The 25,097-nt window shown below is 44.3% G+C and overlaps 1 protein-coding gene across 9 annotated transcripts in view; it reads right to left on the reverse strand.

The window, feature by feature from the left end:
- Positions 1-695: 695 nt before the first annotated feature.
- The window catches only part of LOC130285091 (neurabin-1-like), a 151,828-nt gene continuing 127,426 nt past the window's right edge, over positions 696-25,097 (reverse strand). For 8 of the 9 annotated variants that reach the window (XM_056536279.1, XM_056536282.1, XM_056536278.1 and 5 more), the window contains exons 15-19: positions 22,013-22,084; positions 20,932-21,112; positions 15,000-15,116; positions 3,984-4,172; positions 696-1,182 (exon numbers count right to left, since the gene is read on the reverse strand). In XM_056536279.1, the coding sequence (XP_056392254.1) occupies positions 997-1,182; positions 3,984-4,172; positions 15,000-15,116; positions 20,932-21,112; positions 22,013-22,084 (745 nt within the window). In that variant the 3' untranslated portion in view covers positions 696-996. The remainder of the gene's footprint in view (positions 1,183-3,983; positions 4,173-14,999; positions 15,117-20,931; positions 21,113-22,012; positions 22,085-25,097) is intronic. The other variant, XM_056536285.1, reaches the window with a different exon arrangement.

Genomic DNA, 25,097 nt, shown 5'->3' on the forward strand with positions numbered 1-25,097 from the left:
TTTACATTGCACAGATCCCTCAACATACAATGGTTTCAACAAATGATGCTCCGTTTGGAACGGATTACCATCGTATGTTGAGGGACCACTGTATAACCAACATGCTGTAATGTCTCCTGTGCCAGATCTATTTAGATAAAGAAAAGAAAAAAAAGAAAAAAAAAGAAAAAAAAATGGTGGTCGAGGCTGGGCATCCAATAAGGAAAAAGTGGCCAACGTGAAGGGGACATTTTTGGGAATAATTGGAAATATGAAGAATTTGTGCGTAAAGGATAAGAAGAAAAGGAAATCATTTCTAAGAAATTCCAGGAAGAATATACACAAGTGGTTATAAAGGAAGCAAAAAATTATTTTACAAGAGATCCTTGTTTACATGGTTATCAGTGGTCGTACGCCTCAGATTCTCTCATCATCTATATAGCAGATCCGCCCCCCTCTCCCCTGCAGCTAACTGAGGCCTTTCCTGGTCACGTATATTACAATAAGGCTCATATCACTGAACATCAATGGCTGAAGAACACTCCAATGACATTCATGGCGCCAACTACAGACATTCCAGTCAGTCTTGTAACCACAGGAGATATAAGAACATGTATTATGGACAGCAATGCAGACAAGTCTGTGTCCCGGTTGACATACAAGGTGTATATATATATATATATATATATATATATATATATATATATATATATATATATATTAATTAAAGTGGTTGTTTCAGGGAAAGGAGAAAATAAAGATTATCTCTAAAATATCCACATCCTCAGACACTTAAAAATTACAAGTTCGAGAAATCAGTACAAATATAGTATCTATTCTTTTTTTTTCTTCTTTTTTTTAAATAAAAATGCTAGATAAAAATCACGATCCTCGGGTGACGCGCCAGAAGACGACCCTATGAGCAGTTAGATGATCTACTTATGTTAAAGATCTGCTAATTGTACAGATATATACATATACAACATGTGGATTGAAAAAGAATTGCGTTGTAGTATCTTAGCAGCTTGATTCTACAGTGGCGACCACTTTACCGCCGCTGCCGCCGCTGCCACCACTCCTCCTCTGACCTTCTTTCTTTGAACCTTTTTCCTTTTGTTTTTCCAGTTTCTCTTGTGCTTTTTTAATTTCCTTGATTTTCTTCTTGATCGTGGCTCGGTCTGTCTGGCTCGAGACACCCAGTGCCTTTAAAAGTAAAAGAAACCATGAATAATATGAAGTATCTGGAACACCTCTATACATGGCTTGATAAAACGGCTACAGTTTCTTGAAAAGAATGTACGGCGCTGGGACTGAGCTGCAGTACCTGAGAAAGACCATGTATGAGGAGTGGCACTATGTCAGGACAAAATAAGAAAAAAAAAAGGACTACTTTCTATGCAGGTCAGTGGAGAGAGACAGGAGAAGTGAGCTGTGGTAAACTAGGGAGTTATTAAGGGCCAGACTGCATTGTATTGCTGTAAAATACAGCTGCTTCCTGGTCAAATGAAAACATTGGTGCTTGGCTTAAAGGGGTACTCCGCTGCTCAGCGTTTGGAAGAAAAACGGTTCTGAACGCTGGAGCTGGAAGCTTGTGATGTCATAGCCCCGCCCCCTCATGACGTCACGCCCTAACCCCCTTAATGCAAGTCTATGGCAGGGGGTGGCCGCCACGCCCCCTCCCAGACTTGTATTGACGGGGGCGGGTCGTGACATCACGAGGGGCGGAGCCGTGACGTAACGATGCTCCGGCCCCTGTATTGCCCGTCATTACGTGCAGAGCGATCTCGCTCTGTACAGTAATGATAGAGGGGTGCTGCAGCAGCGATCCCCGGGGTCCCCAGCAGCGGGACCCCGGCGATCTGACATCTTATCTCCTATCCTTTGGATAGGGGATAAGATGTCTAGGGGCAGAGTACCCCTTTAAGGCTATGTTCACACAGTAGAATGTCCTAGTGGAATGCAGCAAAAAAAAAAGAAAAGAAAAATTCAGTTAGGAAATTCTGCTACATGAAGTTACCGATGTGGTGTATGGAATTTCTGCCTCCTATTCACATGGCAGATTTGCCGTTGCAGAAATTCTGCATTCCAGATTCCGCAAAAAAAAGAATAAACATATCAATTCTTTTTGTGGAATTCTGCGGCAGAGTCCCAGAGAAGTCAATGGGACTCTGAATTCCGTCCGGGATCTATGTGTCGAGTGCAAGAAATTCTGCATTAATTCAGCACAAAGTCCACACGGAAGCTGCAAAACTGCACAGAATCTGCTGCCGACAGAATGAAATCTGAGCGGAAACTGAGTCTGATGAGGAAATCAGAAGTTTCTGAGCTCTGTATCCTGTATCAGAAGAATGGAGCTACAACCACTTCGGAATGTTTGATCTATTTATATTAAAATGAATTAAATAAATACATTAAATAAATTAACTAAATTAAATTAAATAAATACATAACATTAAATAAATAAATACGTAAATACATAAATAAAACAAATACATAAAATAGATAAATAAATACAAAAATAAATGGAATACAACAGTTCACACGTAACAAATCTGCTGTGACATTTCCATAGTGGAAGATCTGCAAACGGATTATGTTGCTACCCATTGAAGTCGAAAGCTAGCAACACAATCCCCTAGCGTATTTTCTGCGGCAGAGTTCCGTAGTGGAAATTGCGCCAATTGGAATTTCAGCTGCAAGCTGAAAGTACCCTAAAATACTCTTCATCAGAACCTGGTCACATAAAAAACACACATCAGGCCGCTGTGGACTAGACATTGTGCCTAAAAAAAAAAATCTTGCTGTTCCCTGAGCAATGAGAATTTACATGGACAACACATGGAATTCCCAGAAGCCTTAGGCTGGGTTCACACTAAGATTTTCAAATACGGTAACCGTATACGGTTTTCAGCAAAAAAAAACGTATCCGACCGTATCTGAAACCGTATGCATAGAGAATGCATTGTAAACCGTATTCCAAATGTTGTGTACGGTTGCATCCGTTTAGCCACGGATACGGTTTTGCCGATTTTTCAACCGTAGGCAAAAACGCTGTCGACCACGTTTTTTGCCTCCGGTAGGAAAACCGTATGCGAACCGTATGCGTTTATTTTTTTAACATTGTTGTCTATGAGAACCGTACACAGAATTTCAGAATACGGTTGCACACGGTTTTTCTAATCTGTTTTTGGAGTTGACACATGCGCAGAAGGAATTTCAATAGAACAACAGTAACTTTATTAAATTGCTTGAAAACTAATTCCAACAATATAGCAAAACCGTTGGCAAAAACGGATGCAAACGGATAGAACCGTACATACGTTTTGGAACCGTATACGGGGAAAAAACGTATTTTGAGTCATACGGTTGCATACGGTTTTTGCCATACGTTTTTTTAGCGGAAAACCGTATATGGTAACCGTATTTGAAAAACGTAGTGTGAACCCAGCCTTAGCTGTGATTTCCCACTACTAATAACATTAGCATTTATTTACCTGCATTTTACAAATGGTATGAGGGTGTAATGTGCCTCCTTGAGGCAGTGTTTCCGAACCAGGGTGTCTCCAGCAGTTGCTAAACTACAACTCCCAGCATGCCCGGACAGCCGAAGGCTGTCCTGGCATGCTGGGAGTTGTAGTTTTGCAACAGCTGGAGGTATCTTGGTTGGGAAACACTGACTTACAGGATAGCTGCCTCCAATAGGTGGCAGTAGAGTGCTAGCTTTCTTCCTTCTGGGGGCTGCTTTGCTTTGCTTGCAGGTGACTGCATATTTCTATTTTACCAGCAGATGGCACCCTTTCACAGACACTAAATTAAACACTAGATGAAGGATATATAGAGAAATTGTATAACTAATAATTGATAAAATATTTCACACTGTTTTGTTGCTATTTATTTTTATTGCTAAGAAACTCGCAGTCAGGTCACATTTTATGAAAATAAGACATCCAGCTGGCTGACCGCGCCGCATAACCCTGCTGGCCAGAGGAGTCATTAACCCTTACCTTCAATCGATCACTGTCCAGAAGCATTAACTGCTGACCATTTACATTCTTGGCTGTGAACTCCTCGATGTATTGCTCCATGTTCATTCCCATTAACCAGTGACACACTTGTTGGGTGCTCCAGTCAGATACCGGCCGGCTATGCCATTGGTTTTGTTTCCCGGTCGGGGTGATGTCATCGTCTAAAGCCTGCAAAGGGAGAAACACTTAGTAACGCTGCTTAAGATCCAGGCTGCTGGTGGTCTGCTGGGTATAGGTATCTGGATGCACTCCAGGGCTAAAAAGTACTAACTGGTGGGAAAGAAAAAAAAAAACATAAAAAGTCCCAATATTCTGGCAGTGAAAGGTCTAATTTCTGTATGATGCAGTCAATGCCTGGCCCGGATCCTAGTGTTCTATCTGCTTGAACTTATTTGGTAATTCTGCCTCCTGTCTTCATAGCGAAGTCCTGATAATCCTGCAGACTGTTCTGCGACACCACTACATTCTACTAAACACAGCAAGTATGTCACAAAAAGACATAAATGCACAAAAAGATATAAATGCAGAATGTTTCCTGTGTCGATCGCCCACAATTGCTTTATCAGCTAATAGTTTGACCACCATGGATACAGATCTTTATACACACGGGTATATGTTCACACTACGTAATTCTCGGAATTAGGTGCTGTGAACATAAACATCAGTGTGAATGGGTTTCCGCGAGACCCGTTCACACTGCGGAATTTCAGCAGCGTACAATTCCGCCTCTGAAATTGTTCCGCGCAAAGAAAGAACATGTTCATTCTTTGCGCGGAAATCCGCAAACACTGCATAGCTGTCAATGGTGACGGCTAGAGATGAGCGAACTTACAGTTAATTCGATTCGTCACGAACTTCTCGGCTTGGCAGTTGATGACTTATCCTGCGTAAATTAGTTCAGCCTTCAAGTGCTCCGGTGGGCTGGAAAAGGTGGATACATTCCTAGGAAAGAGTCTCCTAGGACTGTATCCACCTTTTCCAGCCCACCGGAGCACCTGAAAGCTTTACTAATTTATGCAGGAAAAGTCATCAACTGTCGAGCCGAGAAGTTCGTGACGAATCAAATTTACTGTGAGTTCGCTCATCTCTAGTGACGGCGCAGTGCCGTGCGGTCCTATCGCCGAAGTATTGCGGCGGCGGCCGCCAGAATGGAATCTCCGCTTGCAGAATTCTGTGAGTGGACATTCCGTTCATTATCCGTAGTGTGAACATACCCTAAAGAAAAAGTGACTCTATTTACACAAAAATGCTAGAAAAAAAATAATCATTTGAAAAAACCGCATCAAAACATCTACACTTGTAAGGGAAGGGGCTTCCCTTTAAAAGGGTACTCCGGTAGAAAACAATTCCTTTTAAATCAACTCATGCCAGAAAGTTAAAACAGATTTGTAAATTACTTCTATTTAAAAATCTTAATCCTTCCAGTACTTAGCAGCTGCTGTATACTACAGAGAAAGTTCTTTTCTTTTTGAATTTCTTTTCTGCCTGACCACAGTGCTCTCTGCTGACACCCGTATCAGGAACTGTCCAGAGTAGGAGCAAATCCCCATAGCAAACCTGTCTTGTTCTGGACAGTTCCTGACACAGACAGAGGTGTCAGCAGAGAGAACTGTGGCCAGACAGAAAATAAATTCAAAAAGAAAATAACTTTGTAGTAAACAGCAGCTGATAAGTACTGGATGAATTAAGATTTTTTTAATAGAAGTAAATTATAAATCGTACAAAAAAGAAGGTTGCAGCAGCACTCTTGGAGGCTCTTAGCGCACTTTTTGATCAAATCGTCTTCTCCATCCACCACGCGGAGGTGGCCTCTTGTCGGATGGGTTGTGTTTTTGCTGTGCAAGTCAGGTGGAGTGGCACCCTCTCTAGCCGTGCACCCCTCCCTGTTTCACAGGAGGTTTTTAAATTGATAGTGGATCCAGCAGGTCACCCAGTCAGAGGCCATATGCCCAGCACAGGTGAGTGGATTACTTCAGGGTCCCAGCTTGTCAGGGTCCCACCCGAAATGAGGCCACCTCCGCGTGGTGGATGTGGGGGGGGGACACATTTTGATCAAAAAGTGCACCAAGAGCCTCCATTTTTTGACCAAGAGTGCTGCTGCAACCTTCTTTTTTGTATACTTTGTATTTGTCACAGCAGTGTGCACCCGTGTATTAGGTAGTTGTGATGGCTATTTTTCTTTTTCGTGTTTTCACTAATTTACAAATCTGTTGATTTAAAATAAATAGTTTTCCACCGGAGTACCCCTTTAGAGGCCACGTATTCCAAATATCGAGACCCCCACCAATTGCTAGAATGAAGAGGCAGAAGTGTGTAGCTGACTGCTGTGCCCCTTTTGTCTCAGCGTATAACATTTATAAAGTTTTGATAATTTGGGAACACTTAAAACATGTGCCCTGTGCAGCCAAGTATAACTACGTTCACCTATTGCTTGTGAGTCTTTGAAAGGACATTTTTCACATGTCCATCACTGGTGTACGGTCTCTCCACTTGCCATCCATTTGCCATGATGCTCATGAAATACCTTTAGAGTGCATTCACACCACTTTTTTTTTTGCAATTCGACTGCTGGATCCAGCGGGGAAATTTAAAAACCGACCTCTGCTGTATACCCGCTGGACACCCACCGCATCCCATTTGAATGAACGGGATGGAGTCAAATAGTGACTCCGGTTGGCTCATTTTTTTTTTAACCGTATCAGTTTTATTGCTGGACTAAAAACCATGGTAGACCCCGGTTTTCAGTCCGGCAACAAGACTGGACTGCTGGGATGGTACAGCATCATAAGGGTCTATTCACACGGCAGAATTTCCGCTTGCAGAATTCTACCTCAAATTAAAGCCCATAGACTTCTATGGGATTCCGCACTCCCATTCCCACTTCTGAATTTCCGCTTGCGGAAATTCAGAAGTGGGAATGGGAGTGCGGAATCCCATAGAAGTCTATGGGCTTTAATTTGAGGCAGAATTCCACAAGTGGAAATTCTTCAATGTGAATAGACCCTAAGTCTTTGGCACGTCCTGTGCGCTCATTCATGCGCCTCTGCACTGACCATTACAGTCGTGTACAGGCTCTTTTAGCTACTAGATCAGCACTTGTATCAGGGAGCAGTCTACCATCTCAATTGACCGTAGGTCATATGAGTGAACAGTCCTACAAGACTTTTTACACCACACAGTATTTACTTGGTTGTTTACATCCTTACAAGGATTCTATATACAGTACAAGGGCCAGGTTTGAACACATTCACCTTCCTGGTACCCCCGCCGATAAGCAATTTGAGGGGCCTATTCCCTCTTATGGGCACAGCTCCATACATTTGGTAGGGACTGTAACAATTCTAGCTCATTCTATTTGAACATGAAGTGCTGCAATACCAGCAACAGCTGCTGCAATGACCCAGTGTTAAAACATGGCTTAGTACACTGAGGTGTTCCATGCCTACTACTCTTCTTTATATAACCTTTCACCCCGTACTGACGCGGGCTCTCGGTCGGACTCTTTCCCCCTCTCTAGTCTCCCTCGGATTCCTACGGACATGATGGAGACTTTAGAGGCCCCGTTCTCATCTTCCCAACTTCAGGAGGTTATTAAATCCTGTCCAGGAGGAAGGAGTCCGGGCCCCAATGGCTTTACCGCTGCATTTTATAAATCTTTTGGCGAACGTTTAGCTCCACTGATGCTTGGGGCTTTTAATGCTGTCTCTCCTGAGGCTCCCTTCGCCCCCCAAACTACTTTGGCGCATGTCGCAGTCCTCCCTAAGCCGGGTAAAGACCCGCAAGTCTGTGCTAGTTACAGACCCATTTCTTTACTGAATGTGGATCTGAAGATCTTTTCCAAATTAATTGCTCTTCGCTTAGGTCCTCTCCTGCCAGACCTGATTCACCCTGATCAGGCGGGCTTTGTCCCGGGGAGGGAGGCTCGCGACAATACCTTAAAGACCCTAGACATTATCCACCATGCTAAAACCCGGGCGATTCCACTCATGATTCTCTCCTTGGATGCCGAAAAGGCCTTTGACCGTATATCTTGGTCCTCTTTAATGCAAACTTTATCCACTATCGTTCTTGGTCCTATTCTTACTTCCAAAATTCTCTCCCTTTATCAGACCCCTTCGGCACGCCTTAAAATTAATGGTACCCTGTCTAAGCCCTTCACCATACATAACGGTACTATACAGGGTTGTCCCCTGTTCCCGCTGTTATATGTCTTGGTCATGGAACACCTCATGGCAGCCATTCGCCGGAACCCAGACATCTCGGGCATCCCCATAGGTAATACAGTGTATAAGTGTTCAGCATTTGCTGATGACCTTTTAATATATATCACTAATCCCCATGTTTCACTTCCCTCCTTAATGGCTGAGCTGTCTGGGTTTGGCGCCTGGTCAAACTTTAAGGTTAACGTGGCCAAATCCGAGGCGCTCAATGTCTCCCTCCCCCAGACCTCGGTTGATGTTATTAAACGTAACTTTCCCTTTGCATGGCCTGTTAAGGGTCTCTCCTATCTGGGCACGACGATTCCTGCAGACTTGTCTTGCCTGTTCCATAGTAACTTTGTGCCTCTACTGACACAGTTTGACGCTCACTTGCAGTCTTGGCGCAGAAAAAATTTCTCATGGTTCGGGAGGATTAACATTCTAAAGATGACCTTGTTACCAAAATTGCTTTATCTCGTGCAGACGATACCTATCTGTATTCCCTCCTCCTTTTGGCGTACTATGCAGAGTAGGTTTGGCTCATTTGTGTGGGCCTCAGGTCGCTCCCGGATACGACGGGAGACACTGTTCTGTCCTAAGGGGGGCGGAGGTGTGGGCCTGCCCAATTGCCGCATGTACTATATGGCGGCGATGCACGCACGCTTATTGGACCTGCTCCATAATGTTGGTTCCAAACTCTGGGTGCGTATCGCGCATGATGTCTCACCTTTAAGGGTTGATGGTCTTCCATGGACTTGGCCCCCACCTCCGCCCTCCTTGCCATTGATTTCCTTTACAATGCGTCAAACGCTTTCTGCCCTTAAAAGCTCTCCGTCCAATGGATCTCTGATTGATCCCTTGGGCCCAATGCTGCCCATAACTGATAACCCGGCCTTCCCTCCTGGGGCATCCTCTCGCTCTTTTCTGGGGGGGTTGGGGTCGACCTCATTGCGCTTCATACATGTTCTTTCTCCTTCTGGAATGCTACCTCTCCTTGACCTCTGCCCTGCCGAGTCTTCTAGGCCCTGTAACATATTTGAGTATATGCAGTTGAAACATTTCTACTCCTCTGTTTCTCGTTCTACCCGCCTACATCGGGACCTCACTCCTTTCGAAACCTTGTGCCTCACTCCTCATGTCCCTCCTCATACCATTGGTCTTCTTTACCAGTTATTACTAACCCGCTATTCCTCTTCCTTACCCTCATTTTGCTCCGCTTGGGAGACAGAACTCAATAAACAATTTACCCCAGCACAGTGGAAGAAATGTTTTCTTCTCACACATAAATCTGTCCTTGCTAACAAGGCCCAAGAGACTAATTATAAAATTCTATCACGCTGGTACCGCACCCCAGAGATGCTGCACAGTTGGTATCCCTCAGTTTCTGAGTCATGTTGGCGTTGTGATAGTGCGATTGGCACCTTATCCCATATTTGGTGGGGTTGTCCTTCCCTGCGCCCTTTCTGGGAGGCGGTACACAACACTGACTGTAAGGTCACCGGTGTCTCCATACCGGATTCCCCTGAAGCGTCCTTGTTGTTCATGTTTGATGTCTCCTCTTCTTCTTATAAGAAGTCTCTCTGGTGCTATCTTCTGCAGGCTGCAAAATCAGTCATTCCTCGTAAATGGCGATTGACTGATGCTCCCACGATCAGTGAATGGGTGGGGGAAGTTAATCATCTACAACGTATGGAGGAATTGATAGCTTTGTCCCCTGCAGAGGGTGAACGCTATAACAAGACCTGGTTTGACTGGCTGTCTTTCCAAACTACTCCAGAATACTGCACTCTCCTGGCCTCTGGGAACCCCGAGGCATCCTAACTGTTCTCCCCACTTTCTACCTGTTGTGTCTTTGCCCTCTGTTGTCTAGTGTTGTGGTTTCTAATACTCCCCCTGTCATCTGCCTACTTTTCCTTTCTTAGGTTCTCTCTTTTCTTACCGTTCTATTGTTGTGCTAGGTAGTGGTTGAGTCCACTCTTTCACTTCTCTGTCTTTTCTAATGACAGGTGCTTACTCCTCTGTCATTTTTACAGTACTGACACGTTTGTTGATAGCACCAATATCCTACTTCATGTGATACTATATTCGGCTTACTGTGCCTAAAGGCCGACCTGGTGATTATGGTTCTGTTATCATTACTTGAATTGAGATGTTGCTCTCTTTGCTATATTGATTCTTTTTGTTGTTGTTTATTTCTCTACTCAAAACGATTAAACTTTAAATTGGAAAAAAAAACATGGCTTAGTACAAACACACACGCACTCCCATATGAATTATTTATAAATCAAATAAATCTTGAAAGAGACTGTGAGAGCCGCTTCTATTATTATAATCAGAGTACCCCCTATACTGGATACAAAGAGTCCGATACAGTCCATGATCTGGAAGAAGTGCAGGGCCTGTGTGTCTCTCCATTATAAAGGTGTATAGAATAAGAAAGCTGCAGCACATAAAATATATCAATGTATCTGGGATATCGCTTTTTACAATCATTGAAAACCTCTCTGACTACTTATGCCAAAATAAGACTTTCTTCAGACATAGTGCCATGATTAATTTGCTTACTTTGCTTCTCCAATTGGGGAGGTAGGGGGCTTAGGCAAAGTAGGCAGAATGGACGTATAGTGGGGGAGGTCCGCCAAGGGGACCAGAGAGTGAGAAACTTATTGTGAGTCCTGTTGGAGCAGCTAAGGCTGGGTTCAAATCACGTTTTTGCCATACTTTTTCAATCAGTTTTTCTAAAGAAAACCGTATGGCAAAAAAACCAAAAACGTATGGAACAGTATGGGAAAAAGTAAACCGTATGAGTTTTTAAACCGTATACTGTTTTTAAATGTGCATACGGTTGTGTCCGTTTTTATAAAAATAAATACGTTTTTGATAATTTTGTCCATTTTTAATGGGAGGGGTGTTGGGTGAGGACTTTAGGATGCAAATGCGCATGTACATGTGCAAAGTAAAAACCGTATACAGTTTCCTGTATGGAACCGTATACATGTGCGTTTCCCATTGATGTCCATGTTATAAAAAAAAAAAAACTTATGCGGTTGCAGTACGGTTTTTAAACCGGAGTCAAAACCGTGGTTGACCGCGTTCCTTGAACCAGATATCGTTGACTTTATTTTTCCATTCCAATATAGTCAGAGCTTTTGTGCTGCAATAAGATGGGTCGCAAAATTTTGCTTTGAGGGGCGAAAAGATTGGGATGGTAAACCAAGGGCTATAGAACGATTGACAAGATACTTTGAGTAGCGGATAACTCTCTCACCAACTCCTCAATCAGCCTCCAGTAGGGGATAATAATAGGGCAATCCCACTACATATAGGAAAGAGAACCTACTTGGGCCAAGATAGTTTGTAGGCAAAGAGCCACTCAGGGGTCTTATACCACTGCGATAGTAGTTTGTAGTGGTTCTCCTGAAGGTGCACACACCTGGAGATGGTAGCCTGTTCTAAAATACACAATGCCCCCTTTTATTTTAAGTGTATTAACTGGTATAGAGCATCACCATCTCTAATGTTCACTACACTAGGTTATGTACAGTCTATCAATAGCTAATCAGAGCCCCCCCCTCCCCCCCCAACACCCACCACCCCCACTAATCAGCTATTTCGCTATCAGATATTTTTTCCCATTTTGCTGTAGATTTGGTGGTAAAATGAGTAATATAATTACAAAGTACAGTTGGTGGCACACAAAAAGTGTCTAAGTGGAAAATTAAAAGCCTCATGGCGATTAGAAAGTGAGGAGGAGAAACCGATACCTCCCCTTATTTTGTGTACCAGGACAAGTGGATTATCATGAGGGATGAGTAGATTGGGCTCCTGTTTTAGTCCCTGGACAAGTAGGGATTTCAACATTTACACACACTGTGCAGGATCGTGTACATGTGAAACCACTCTTCGGGTGCGTTCACACACTATTACTAGCAGCGGGTTTCCCGCTGTGAGTTACGCTACCATTGATTTAAATGGGTCCACAGACAACAGTGTCAGATTTGCGGACTGTCCGCGGACCCATTAAAATGAATAGTAGCGTAACTCGAAGTGGGTTTCTCCCCGGAAGGAAACCCGCTGCTAGTAATAGCGTGTAAACGCACCCTTAAAAGGGTATTCCACGAATAAAAAATAAAAAAACAGGCCTTTTTTCTTTCAAAGACCTCTCCCTCTCTGTCTCCAGGTTGGGTGTGGTTCTGCAGCTCAGTTCCATTGAAGTGAATGGAGCCAAGTTGTAATACCACACCCAAAGTGGAGACAAGGAGGGTGCTGTCTTTGAAAGAAAAAAGGCCTGGTTTTAGATTCCTGGAATACCCCTTTAAGAACCTATGAACTAAATGAGAATACATTTGCACTTGCTAGAAGACTTTTCATAAAGATATTTGCTGTTAAACAGGTTTGTGGCATGAAGAATGGGGTTAACCTGCACCAATGCGGGGGGCATTAATCTTTTAAGTACCAGCCTGCCAGTCTAACAAGTGTACCATGGCTGAATGTGACAAATACATGTCTTTACGGTGCATCTTGATAACTCAGTGAGGCGGCATGATGCAACAGATTTACCAATAGTCTTATGAAGAATGAGAGGCAACTCGTGAAGACATTGCAGCTCTGCTATTCCTGCTACTGATCAAAATGTTCTCGGGCCGGTAAGTAAAATTTAAGGAATTCCCTTAGAGCACTGTCTGAGCATTCAAAGGGTCACAAACAACAAAGTACTGGAATGCTATGATGCAGCGGCTGTCAGCAGTGCAAAAGGGTGAAGACATAAGGGTTTCTGTGCCCAGTGAATAACATGTATCTGCTCTCATTCTTCTCCTTCTAAGCAGAAAAATTGCGCCTTACTGTTGCATCTTCTACAGTGTGTGGGACGTAATGTAGCCTTGGTTAACACAAAGGTACATAAAGAAAACAGCTCTCACCCTGAATAAAGTACAGGCTAGCATGGATGATCAGGAGTCAGATCACTTGAAATACGAAAGATAAGAAGTCCTAGCTGACTAGACAGATCATGACTAAGGTCCACGTGACCGAAACGCGTCAGTTTTATCTATTCCTACTCCAGCATGTGGATACTATGTTTAATGTGTATTAAATAAAAGATTACTTTTTGTGGGACGTGGTCATCTGGAAAAATGTTTCCCTTCGTGTTTCAAGCCTCGGTTAACTGGTTGAATGCAACTACTAAGAGGACTGTGCTGGGATTTCCTGCTGGTGGTGGGATAAAGCTGCTTTTATCTGCGTCTGATCACACCAAGCAGTAAACTCTATTCTGCATAGAGCAGTGGTCTCAAACTGTGGCCCTCCAGATGTTGCAAAACTTCAACTCCCAGCATGCCCGGACAGCCGTTGGCAGTCCGGGCATGCTGGGAGTTGAAGTTTTGCAACATCTGGAGGGCCACAGTTTGAGACCACTGGCATAGAGGCTTGTACAATGAATGGCGAACCAGAATCCCATGCACCAAAGCAGGCTCATTTCATGCACTTCTGGGCACATGCATGGAAAGAACACAACAGAGGTTTCCTGCCATAATGAGGTGTATTATTAATGACAAATTACTATTAATCTCAAAGTTGCAAAACACTATTTTCCAAACAGTGTGTCTCCAGCTGTTGCAAAACTACAGCCCCCAGCATGCCCAGACAGAGATCCCGAATATTCCGAAAATATTGTGCATGAGTCCCATTATTTAGAATAGAGAAGACTTGGTTCTGTTGGAAGGCTCGAATGGAGAGGTGTAAACGGGTTTTCCTAAGGGCGCACAACGCGGACATAAATAGTAAAATAATAAAACGGCTTTAATGACATAGATGACGCATTTCGAGTGCGCAGCTCTCTTTATCAAGTCAAGTCATGCTTATTATTTTACTACTGATGTCCGCGGTTTTAACCTACCGTAGCGGTGTGCGTCCTTCGGAAAACCCCTTTTTACCTCTCCGTTCGAACCTTCCAACGGAACCAAGTCTTCTCTGCAAACTCTGTGCTTCTAGGGAACCGGGTCCTGGCTGCCACGCAACTACTCCTGTTTATGCGTAAAAAGGTGTTGAGCTCTGAGCCCAACAAGTCCAGGTATGTGGGCATTTTACAAAGTGGAAACGGTTAGTGTTGCCCTTTGTAACGGCACAAGGATAGCGCCACCACTGTCTGTATTTTCTTTCCATATAAACCTGCATTACTTAGAATAGAGCCTTTTAATACAATGAATGGTTGCCTCACGCTCTGTACCACCCAGCTTATAGTTGAGCCTCTCCATACTAAGATCGGATGGGAGAGTACACCTGGACAACTCCTATAAGTCTCTTGCAAACTCCCCTCATGTAGCCTAAGTTTACTTTTATTAAAGTACCCTGGTTTTTTACTATCCGATATTCGGGTTAGGTAAAGAAAACAAAAAGAAGAAAAAAAAAGTGTCAACAGCATTTTCAGTGCCTATTCTGTATTTATTTTGGAGGGAAGCATTGTAGACTATTTGGTTCATTGCATAGGTCAGTGTTTACCAACCAGGGTGCCTCCAGCTGTTGCAAAACTACAACTCCCAGCATGCTGGGAGTTGTAGTTTTGCAACAGCTGGAGGCAACCTGGTTGGGAAACACTGGCATAGGTTAACTTTACCTTGTTATTTTTGATGGGACATAAATCTTATGATTCCAGACACTGAAAAGGTTGCAGTCATGAATACAGACTTGATAACCCATAACGGCATTACAGGACTAGATTAGCACGGCACAAGAGTTACACGGTTACATGCGGTTACACAAAACACTAACACCACACCACGTACACAACTCCGCCACTCACCTCGTTGGACGAGAAGGTGAAAGTGTGTGAGCGTCCCGATAGGGAGGGCTCTGCCACCAACCCTGATAGATCAGAGCAATGGCTGTAACTGTATGAATCATCTATGTAAACTCTACTCTGAAAACAAGTAAAAACAAGACTGTATTATCCGTGTCCCCGGCCTGCATCATAGAGAAAACATCTATAACGAATGCGATAAGTGCAACATACATGAATGACAATACAGAATAGAGTGGCGAATGTCATACGGTTCATTACAGTGCACAAAATTACCTGTTCATCCCATAATAGTCATGTGTAACATTAGCAGAAGACAACATCCAGTGGAAAGAACCAAGATAACCTAAAGATAGACGGCCAACTAACCTCATAGTAATAACATTGCTTCATACGACTAACTGGTTGGTGTCTCTATTCCTTGCCTTTAAAAGAGAACATGTGGTTGTTCCAAACATCACGTACCATCATCCATGAGGAGCCCGTGCTCCACAGATGGAGACTTTATTTATTTTTTTCTAGCTACCTCCCTCACTAGTTTTCAATGATATTAGTTTCGGCACCAAATTGTTATTAGAGCTCGTTTCGGCACCAAATTGTACTTAGAGCTCAGACTCTCACCACTGCTTACTTCTCTACAGGAAAAACACTCGGGATCAAGCCCTGTTACCAGCTGAGCAGTGGCGTCCACCCTACCCAACCTACCAAATGAGGCTGGGTTCACATCACGTTTTAGGCAATACGGGACTGCATACGGCTGGGGGAAGCTAAAACCGGGCGCTCCCGTATCCCTGGCGTATGTGGCCCGTATGTAATTTATTTCAATGAGCCGACCGGAGTGAAACGCTGACTCCGGTCGGCTCATTTTTACCCCGTATGCGGTTTTCCCACCAGACCTAAAACCGTGGTAGACTGAGGGCACCCGGTTTTAGCTCCCCCCAGCCGTATGCGGTCCCGTATTGCCTAAAACTATGTGAACCCAGCCTAACCCAACAATGACTGCAACAATGATCACAGATTGTCACCACTGCTTTCAATGTGGCATAAACCTGCGCGCTCTCCCTGTTGAGAAGTGGTGGTAACCTCCCAGTTGGCAGTCTATGCCCTCATTAGCATATTGGGCATCAAAACCAAGGTCATCAAAAGAAATGGAGTAAAGGAGGGGCTGTTGTAAACCCAGGTCCACATGGATTATATTAGATTACTTTTTTCCCTTGTAAGTCAATGCCCTCTATTAAAAGGGGTATTACAGAAAAACTGCACAAGGTAAAAGAAAATAGAAAAGAAAGCTGTACTTACCTGCCACCAATCCCCCACCAGTGCTGTTCAGACTGTGCCAGTTCCCACCGTCAATGCTTCCTGTTCTCAGACTGGCTGAGGTTTATCACCACTACAGTAAGTAAGAGTGGACATTGCCCATGCCTTAGAGCAGAGAACACTGAGCAGCAAGGAACACCATTGGAACAGCACTTGTGAGGGACTATAGGCAGGGGAGTACAGCATTCCTTACTTTATTTATTCCCCACAAGAGTAGTTATAATTAGGTAGTAATAGGCAGCATGTAGTCAAGAGCAAAGGAGATATCACAGCAGCCGCAGCATGTTGGGTTAGTTTATATTCCTTGCATAGGTTTAGTCCTTACACTCCCTATATCCCCCCCACCCCCCATCTCTAGGATGAAGGCCTTGCCTCTCATTCATTTTCTATGGGAGCGATGGAGATGCCAGGGAAATGTACTCTGTGCTCCTATAGATAACCCTCAATCCTAACTCAGAGACTAATTCCCTATCCTGTCAATAGGGGAGACTTTTTTACGGCTGGAATTCCCCTTTAAATGTCCTTCACTCTAAGAAGTCCTACACAATATGTTACACCTGGCAGTGTATGTGAACAGTCTAGTACAGTTTTAACCAACCAGGGTGCCTCCAGGTGTTGCAAAACTACAACCCCCCAGCATGCCTGGACAGCCAAAGGCTGTCCAGGCATGCTGGGAGTTGTAGTTTTGCAACATCTGGAGGCACCCTGGTTGGGAAACACTGGTCTAGTGTCTTGACTTGCAGCTCTTGACTGTGCTCTTCAGTACATGATGACGGTAGTACATTCCAGTGACGGATAACTCAGACATACCCCTGTGCTGGCATAGCGCTCACCTTACTGCCATCACAAACCTGATGCTGGGGAGACAGACTTTAATTATCCGTCAAGATAATAAACATGTAAGTCATAGAATTGGCTGCCTGGCATGATGTTTCTCCAATTATAGTTTTTCTGCAATTTTCTTGGTATCCGATTATACAAATATACAGTGAGATAATTAACACCAAAGGGAAACAAACAGCGAGAAGTTACAATTAAATTGCAGCGTGTTACTCTGAAGTCAGACTGCGTCAGCTCGGAGTGAGAGGCTGCACCAGAAAAAGAAAAAGTTTGCAGACAATTCACTGAAAAGATATAATTATGCATTTCCCTCTTTAGCGGATTCACAATTTTAATGTTAGACATTAAAATTTAAAGTGAACCTGTCACATTAGTTATGTAAGGCTCCGCTACATTCAGGACCTCTGCTGTAGATTCTGCCACAATTGACTGAGCAGATTTCCTCTACGCTGGTAGAATCTCATAGATACAAAGGATTTAACAGTGTTGTTGCTTCCGTTTATGACAACGCAAGTGTGAACATAGGGGGGAATTTATCACGGTGTGTGTGTGTAAATAAATATGATCCATTACACATAAATTAGCGACTTTACAAAAGTCGTAAAGGATAAATCATTGATAGCAAAAAAAAAAAAAAAATAAAAAAAAAAAAAAAATTACACAAATGCACTGGTTAGTAAAAAAAATAAAATAAATAAAAAATAAATAAAAAAAAAGTCCCAGTACAGCTTGCTACTTTGTTAGGGACTAATTTACACCAGAAAGTGGTAAACACCTTGATAAATCTCCCCCCATAGTCTCTAACAGACCGCTATCTCGTGTGCAGCTGCATTAAACTGAAGGTTAAGGGCACATTCCCACCTGGCGTATATGCAGCATATTTCACACTGCGCAAAATCTGCAGCAGCAGCGGGAAATACACTGCGTATCCATCGCTCACCATACACACAAGGCTTTTCAGCAGCCCTATGTGTGCAGGGAGTTTTGGAGGTGAAGCCGCACGTCACAGTCATGTCGGCACACGGCCCCGCCTCCAAAACTCACTACACACACACAGGGCTGCAGCCGGAAAGCTTTGTGTGTATGGTGAGCGAGGGATACACAGCGTATTTCCCGCTGCAGACTTTACGCAGTGTGAAATATGCTGCGTATATGCCAAGTGGGAACATGTCCTAAAGATTACTAGTGGTCCAAGAACTCATACAGCCCATAATGCCTCTTTACTCAGTAGGGTTCTTAAAGGCTATAGACACCTTTAACATGAAAAAATATATATTTTCACATATGTAAGTGGTTACCTCAGGTTAGAAATGCTGCACTAAGTTTCAGCCTGCAATCTTCATTCCTTCATTCGTTTTTAATACCCACAACAGTTCAGCCTGTTTCTAGTGTCAGATTCTTTTCCTGTGGGTTTGTTAGCTTGTACTACAACCCCCATCATGGAACAGACTGAGGGATTGATCGCACTGGGTCTCACTTCTGAGACCCGATGCGATTAGAAGTTATTAAACAGGGAAGCGGGGGCATGCTCCACTCCCCTGCGAAGTACATTGTATTTACTTTCATTTTTAAATTCCCTGCCGGGAGCCCTGAATGGCCGGTACTGAGGATTACTATATATCTTGCCCCCCGCAGCGCATTTATATATGTTCCCCCTGCAGCGCTAAGATTGAAAAGTATTCTAACAGCAGCGCATCTGGCCGGCACGATACGCTGCTGTAGAATACTTTTCATTCATAGCGCTGCGAAGGCATTTGATTATAGAAGCGCTGTTGGGGGCAGACACATGGATATATGTCTGACCCCTGCAGCGCATCTATATACAGATGCCGCTGCAGTGCTATGAATGACAAGTATTCTTTCAGCAGCACATGGCGCCGGCCAGATGCGCTGCTGTAGAATACTTTTCATTCATAGCGCTGCCGGGGGCTTATGATAGCACTGCGGTGGGAACATATATAAATGTTTCCCCACCGCAGTGCTTCTATTTGAAAACCCCCACTGGGAGCCAGGAATGGCTCCTCAGTAATGGCCATTCAGGGCTCCCGGTGGGGAATTTAAAAATGACAGTAAAATACATTGTACATTGCAGGGGAGTGGAGCATGCCGCCCGCTCCCCTGATTAATAACTTCTAATCGCATCGGGTCTCAGAAGTGAGACCCAGTGCGATCAATCCCTCAGCCCCTGTACTACAACCCACATCATGGAACAGAGTCTGTTCCATGATGGGGGTTTTGGTACAAACACTAATGTAGCCTCCCCAGCGACCAACAAACTCCCGCAGCTGGGGAACTACTACTCCCATCATGGAAACAAGTCTGTTCCATGATGGGAGTAGTAGTAGTCCCGGCTGTGGGAGTGTGTAGGCAGAGGTGTTAAAACAGCCGTACATGAGGGATGTTATAATGGGTCTTAACGGATGAATATGTCTCTTATTTTTACGGAGATTATTCAGCCGTTAACACTCGTTATTTAATCCGTTATTATACATGTTTAATAACGGATAGTCATAGTGTCAAAGGAGTCTTAGTGTTCCCTTTATTTTTTCGAGCAGTGTATTTAGAAAGTTGCTTAAGTTTACAGTCAAACGAGCCTGTACATTGTTGGTTCGCTTTTTTTAACCCCACTGTAGAGGTAAATCAGGACAGGGTCTTCATAAAAACTAAGAAATATCTTGCAAACATTCCTGTTCTGACCTGACATTTCTTATTAGCTGTCTGGAGACAGAGCATACACTGCTTACATTTTTGGAGAGAACTCAATCTAATGTAGAAAAAACACAAAAGCTCCGAAAACACTACAGAGTGAAGTACAATATAGAAACTTGTAAGGGACAACTTCTCTGAACACACTTGTTTCTTTATGGGGGCCCTCACTTCTTTTAGAACCCTCCACACCAACCATGTGCCAGCATTAGTTATTATTGTACTGACCTTACATGAACAGGAAGAAAAAATAAAGTTGCACTTGAAGAAATCTAATGCATCTGACAGTACATTTACCTAAAATAGCCTCCTGATCTCCAGCACTTATTAGAAATGTCTCAACAGCCTCCCATTACTGTAGGGAGTACATTATTTTTTTAAGACACTACTAGCATCTTTTCACACAGGGCAAGCAGCTGACCTGAATAGGTTTTACTAAATTGACAACTTTACACGTTTAGGCAACAGACCTAAGGGGAGATTTATCAAAACCTGTGCAGAAGAAAAGCTGCCCAGTTGTTCATAGCAACCAATCAGATCTCTTCTCTCAATTTTGCAGAGGCCTTGTTAAAAATTAAAGAAGTTATCTAATTGGTTGCTACGGGCAACTGGGCGATTATTCCTCTGCATAGGTTTTGATAAATCTCCCCCCTAGTTTCTTAAGGTTTTATAACTGGTCGCTATGGAGTTGGGAAGAAGCATTAGACTGATCAAAAGTCCCAGGCTGCACAGATCCCTGGCGACACAAGGCCGAAGCACCTAGGACAGCGTTTTCAAATTACGACGTATCCAGCTGTTGCAAAACTACAACTCCCAGCAGACCCAGACAGCCTTCGGCTGTCTGGGCATGCTGGGAGTTGTAGGTTTGCAACAGCTGGAGTCACCCTGGTTGGGAAACACTGACCTAGGAGTTTTCTCCTGCCCATAGAGAGTTAGGATTTTACTGGAGGAGTTCATTAAAGTTCTTCTCGTCAGGGAAAAATTGTGCTTTCAAGCTTTCAAAGATCCCTCTAGTTTCTTAAGAATTTCAGCAAGAATTTCTGAACAAAACAAAGATTGTATAAGTCATTACCTTGAGTCGGGCCCTCTCCTGCTCATCAAGAGGGTCGGAGGAGGGGAAGGACAGGCTGCCGCTGTAAGCAGATTCTTTGTGACTCTCCCCAAACCAAGAAAAGGGCATGCATGTGGGAACGGGAGAGTCTGAATCAGACAGGGACTGGTTTCCAGCTTCATCTAGTAGGTCTCTAGAGCCACTGGAAATAAGACAATAGATTTAGGAAGAGCTTGACCCACAGCTTCACAAATATCGTTTTGCAATTTATATACAACAACCAACCATAGGTCCTCCTTTTGCCACCTAAACAGCTGACCTGTAAAGGCCCGGACCTCACAAGACATGTGAAAGGTGTTCTGTGGCTTCTGGCAATAAGATATTAGCAACAAATCAATCAAATCCTGTAAGTTATAAGTTGCGTGCAGCCTCCATGGATCAAACTTTTTTTTTTTTTTCCAGGATATCTCACAAACGCTCAATCGGCTTAAGATCTGGAGAACTAAGACGCTATGTCCACACCTTGATCTCTTTTATGCTCCTAAAACTATCCTTAAAATATTTTTGCAGTGTGGCCATGTGTTACAGAAACATCCATATAAATGTTGGACCCAAGTTGTCCCAGCAAAACACTGCCTAACCACTCAAATTCTGTTACAGAAAAGTCAGATGAAAAATAATTTTCTGGTCCCTAACGGAGTGTGTGACGAAGGCCCTGAATTGAGCCTCCTGTGCAGATGTGTTCGAGGCCTCAGTGACACCGCGTTATGCTGCGGTTTTCAGTCCGGCAAGAAAACCGGATACGGGGGGAAAAATGAGCCGACCAGAGTCACTATCTGGGTTGGCTCATTCAAATGAATGAGAAGCGGGTCTGGGTCCGGCTGGGATTTGGGAGCGCCCAGTTTGCACATTCACATTTCCTAGCCGGATCCGGTCCCCATATGACAAACGTAGTGTGAACCCTTATAGTCCTATCATTTGTACCTTCTTAGGGTACAACTGATATGATTACAAGTAGTATTATAAATATATTTTATTTCTGATCCACTTTAATCAATTTGGAACTAAAAGGAAACCTCTGAAAGCTTTACATGTTATTTACCGACTATCCAAAGATCCCCGCGGATTCTCCCGGTCTTGCTTTTTGCCTTTTCCTCCAGACTTTCTCAGTCCCCTAAATTAAAACATTCAGGTTGTAAAAAAAACAGACAAGCAATGATAAGAAGTGAAATAATACTAACAACAAGAACTATTAAAAACAACACACAGAGCCTCCAGTTGTGGGATGCCTGATATATATGACTATGTGTTATACTAGATTAGTGGTCATAACAATGGAAACTGTAGTTTAGTGTTTAAAAATGTTAAATAGTGAACTTGAGGGGGAAATCCGCTTAGTTTTGTATTGGCAGTTTTGTGTTAGTTAAGATTTCAGAAGACAAGGATTTGGCGGTATTGATTTATGAATGCATCAAAATGAGTCACTGACAGACAGTAGGGGATGCTAATAAAATGCTTGGATGTATAGCTAGAGGTATAACTGGAAGAAAGAGGGAGATTGTAATCCTGCTCTATAAAGCTCTAGGTAGACAACATCTGGAATACCTGACCAAATGGGTCCAAAGACAGCTGAATCATTGGTTGAAGGTTTGGCACGCCGGAACAGCTTTTTGATCGCCCATTCCCATCGCCGCATATCACGATAAAGAAATGAAGCTTCCAGCTAAGGCTTCATAGCACCCACTAGTGCTAGACCAAGCATAATACGATTGTATGGCGCTGGAGATGAGTGCTATAAAGACAGACCTGTGGGGTCCTACTTCTCATAACGCAGGAGAGAATGGGTGCTCACAAAGCTATTTGAAATCAAAGTGATTTGGAAAAATTGGTACCATGCACAGTGCTCCACAATAGTAATCTTTCTAAAAATTAAAGAAAGCATTGGATGTATGCTTTAACCCCTTAAGGACACATGACGTTCTCATACGTCTCCATTTCCGAGTCCTTAAGGACACATGACGTATGAGAACGTCATGTGTTTTACCGGCCCCCCGCAACCATCTGGAGCGGAGCCGGTCCCCGATGCCTGCTGAAATCGTTCAGCAGGCATCGGGGCATATCGCCCAGGGGGGTCATTATGACCCCCCATGTCGGCGATGGCCGCAGATCGCTGGACAATTCAGTCCAGCGATCTGCGGCGGATTCCGGGTCAATCGGGTCTCCAGTGAACAGCCAGAGCCAGCAGGGGTGAGGTGGCACTGGTGCCACCTCACGATCGCCCTGATTCGTCGGCCGGATTACCGGCCGACCAATCAGGGCGCCTGCTGCGGGTGTCACTCCCGCAACCCGCTCCGCCCCTCTTCCGGAGGATGTGAGCGGGTGCGGGACGTGCACCCCGGGTGCTGGGGACCCCGATCCCCGGCGCCCCTGTTGGGATCGGGGCCCCAGGAGCAGCGGCGGCGGCGGAGACGACGAGGGACTGACCTGTGCGGCTGGATCGTTGGAGGTGAGTGACAGCCTCCTGCTGTTGCTTAGCAACAGCTCCCAGCATGCAAAAAGGGCATGCTGGGAGCTGTAGTTATGCAACAGCAGGAGGCAGACCACCACAACTCCCAGCATGCCCTTATGGGCATGCTGGGACTTGTAGTTTTGCAACAGCTGGAGGCACATTCTTTCTATGGAAAAGTGTACCTTCAGCTGTTGTGTAACTACAACTCCCAGCTTGCACAATCAGCTAAAGTGCATGCTGGGAGTTGTAGTGGTGCATCTGGTGGTTGCATAACTACAACTCCCAGCATGCCCGTTGGCTGTCGGTGACTGCTGAGAGTTGTAGTTTTGCAACAGCTGAAGGCACACTGAGTTAAGTAGCAAACCAGTGTGTCTCCAGCTGTTGCATAACTACAATCCCCAGCATCCCCAGCCAAAGTAGTATGCCTCCAGCTGTTGCATAACTACAACACCCAGCATGCCCTTCTGCTGTCCGTACATGCTGGGGGTTGTAGCTTTTGCAACAGCTGAAGGCACACTGGTTGCAAAACACTGAGTTTGTTACCAAACTCGGTGTTTCACAACCAGTGTGCCTCCAGCTGTTGCAAAACTACAACTCCCAGCATGCACTGATAGACCGTACATGCTGGGAGTTGTAGTTTTGCAACAGCTGGATGTTCCCCCCCCCCCCCCCAATGTGAATGTACAGGGTACACTCACATGGGCGGAGGATTACAGTAAGTATCCGGCTGCAAGTTTGAGGTGCGGCAAAATTTCTGCCGCAGCTCAAACTGCCAGCGAGAAACTACTGTGAACCCCCCGCCCGTGTGACTGTACCCTAAAAACACTACACTACACTAACACACAATAAAATAAAAAGTAAAAAACACTACATATACACATACCCCTACACAGCCCCCCTCCCCAATAAAAATGAAAAACGCCTGGTACGCCACTGTTTCCAAAACGGAGCCTCCAGCGGTTGCAAAACTACAACTCCCAGCATGCACTGATAGACCGTACATGCTGGGAGTTGTAGTTTTGCAACAGCTGGATGTTCCCCCCCCCCCCCCCCAATGTGAATGTACAGGGTACACTCACATGGGCGGAGGATTACAGTAAGTATCCGGCTGCAAGTTTGAGGTGCGGCAAAATTTCTGCCGCAGCTCAAACTGCCAGCGAGAAACTACTGTGAACCCCCCGCCCGTGTGACTGTACCCTAAAAACACTACACTACACTAACACACAATAAAATAAAAAGTAAAAAACACTACATATACACATACCCCTATACAACCCCCCTCCCCAATAAAAATGAAAAACGTCTGGTACGCCACTGTTTCCAAAACGGAGCCTCCAGCTGTTGCAAAACAACTACTCCCAGTATTGCCAGATAGCCGTTGACTGTCCAGGCATGCTGGGAGTTTTAAAACAGCTGGAGGCACCCTGTTTGGGAATCACTGGCGTAGAATACCCCTATGTCCACCCCTATGCAAGTCCCTAATTTAGGCCTCAAATGCGCATGGCGCTCTCACTTTGGAGCCCTGTCGTATTTCAAGGCAACAGTTTAGGGTCACATATGGGGTATCGCCGTACTCGGGAGAAATTGGGCTTCAAATTTTGGGGGGTATTTTCTGCTATTACCCTTTTAAAAAATGTAAAATTTTTGGGAAAACAAGCATTTTAGGTAAAAAAAATAT

Source organism: Hyla sarda, chromosome 8 (assembly GCF_029499605.1).
Source record: "Hyla sarda isolate aHylSar1 chromosome 8, aHylSar1.hap1, whole genome shotgun sequence".
Taxonomy (NCBI): domain Eukaryota; kingdom Metazoa; phylum Chordata; class Amphibia; order Anura; family Hylidae; genus Hyla; species Hyla sarda.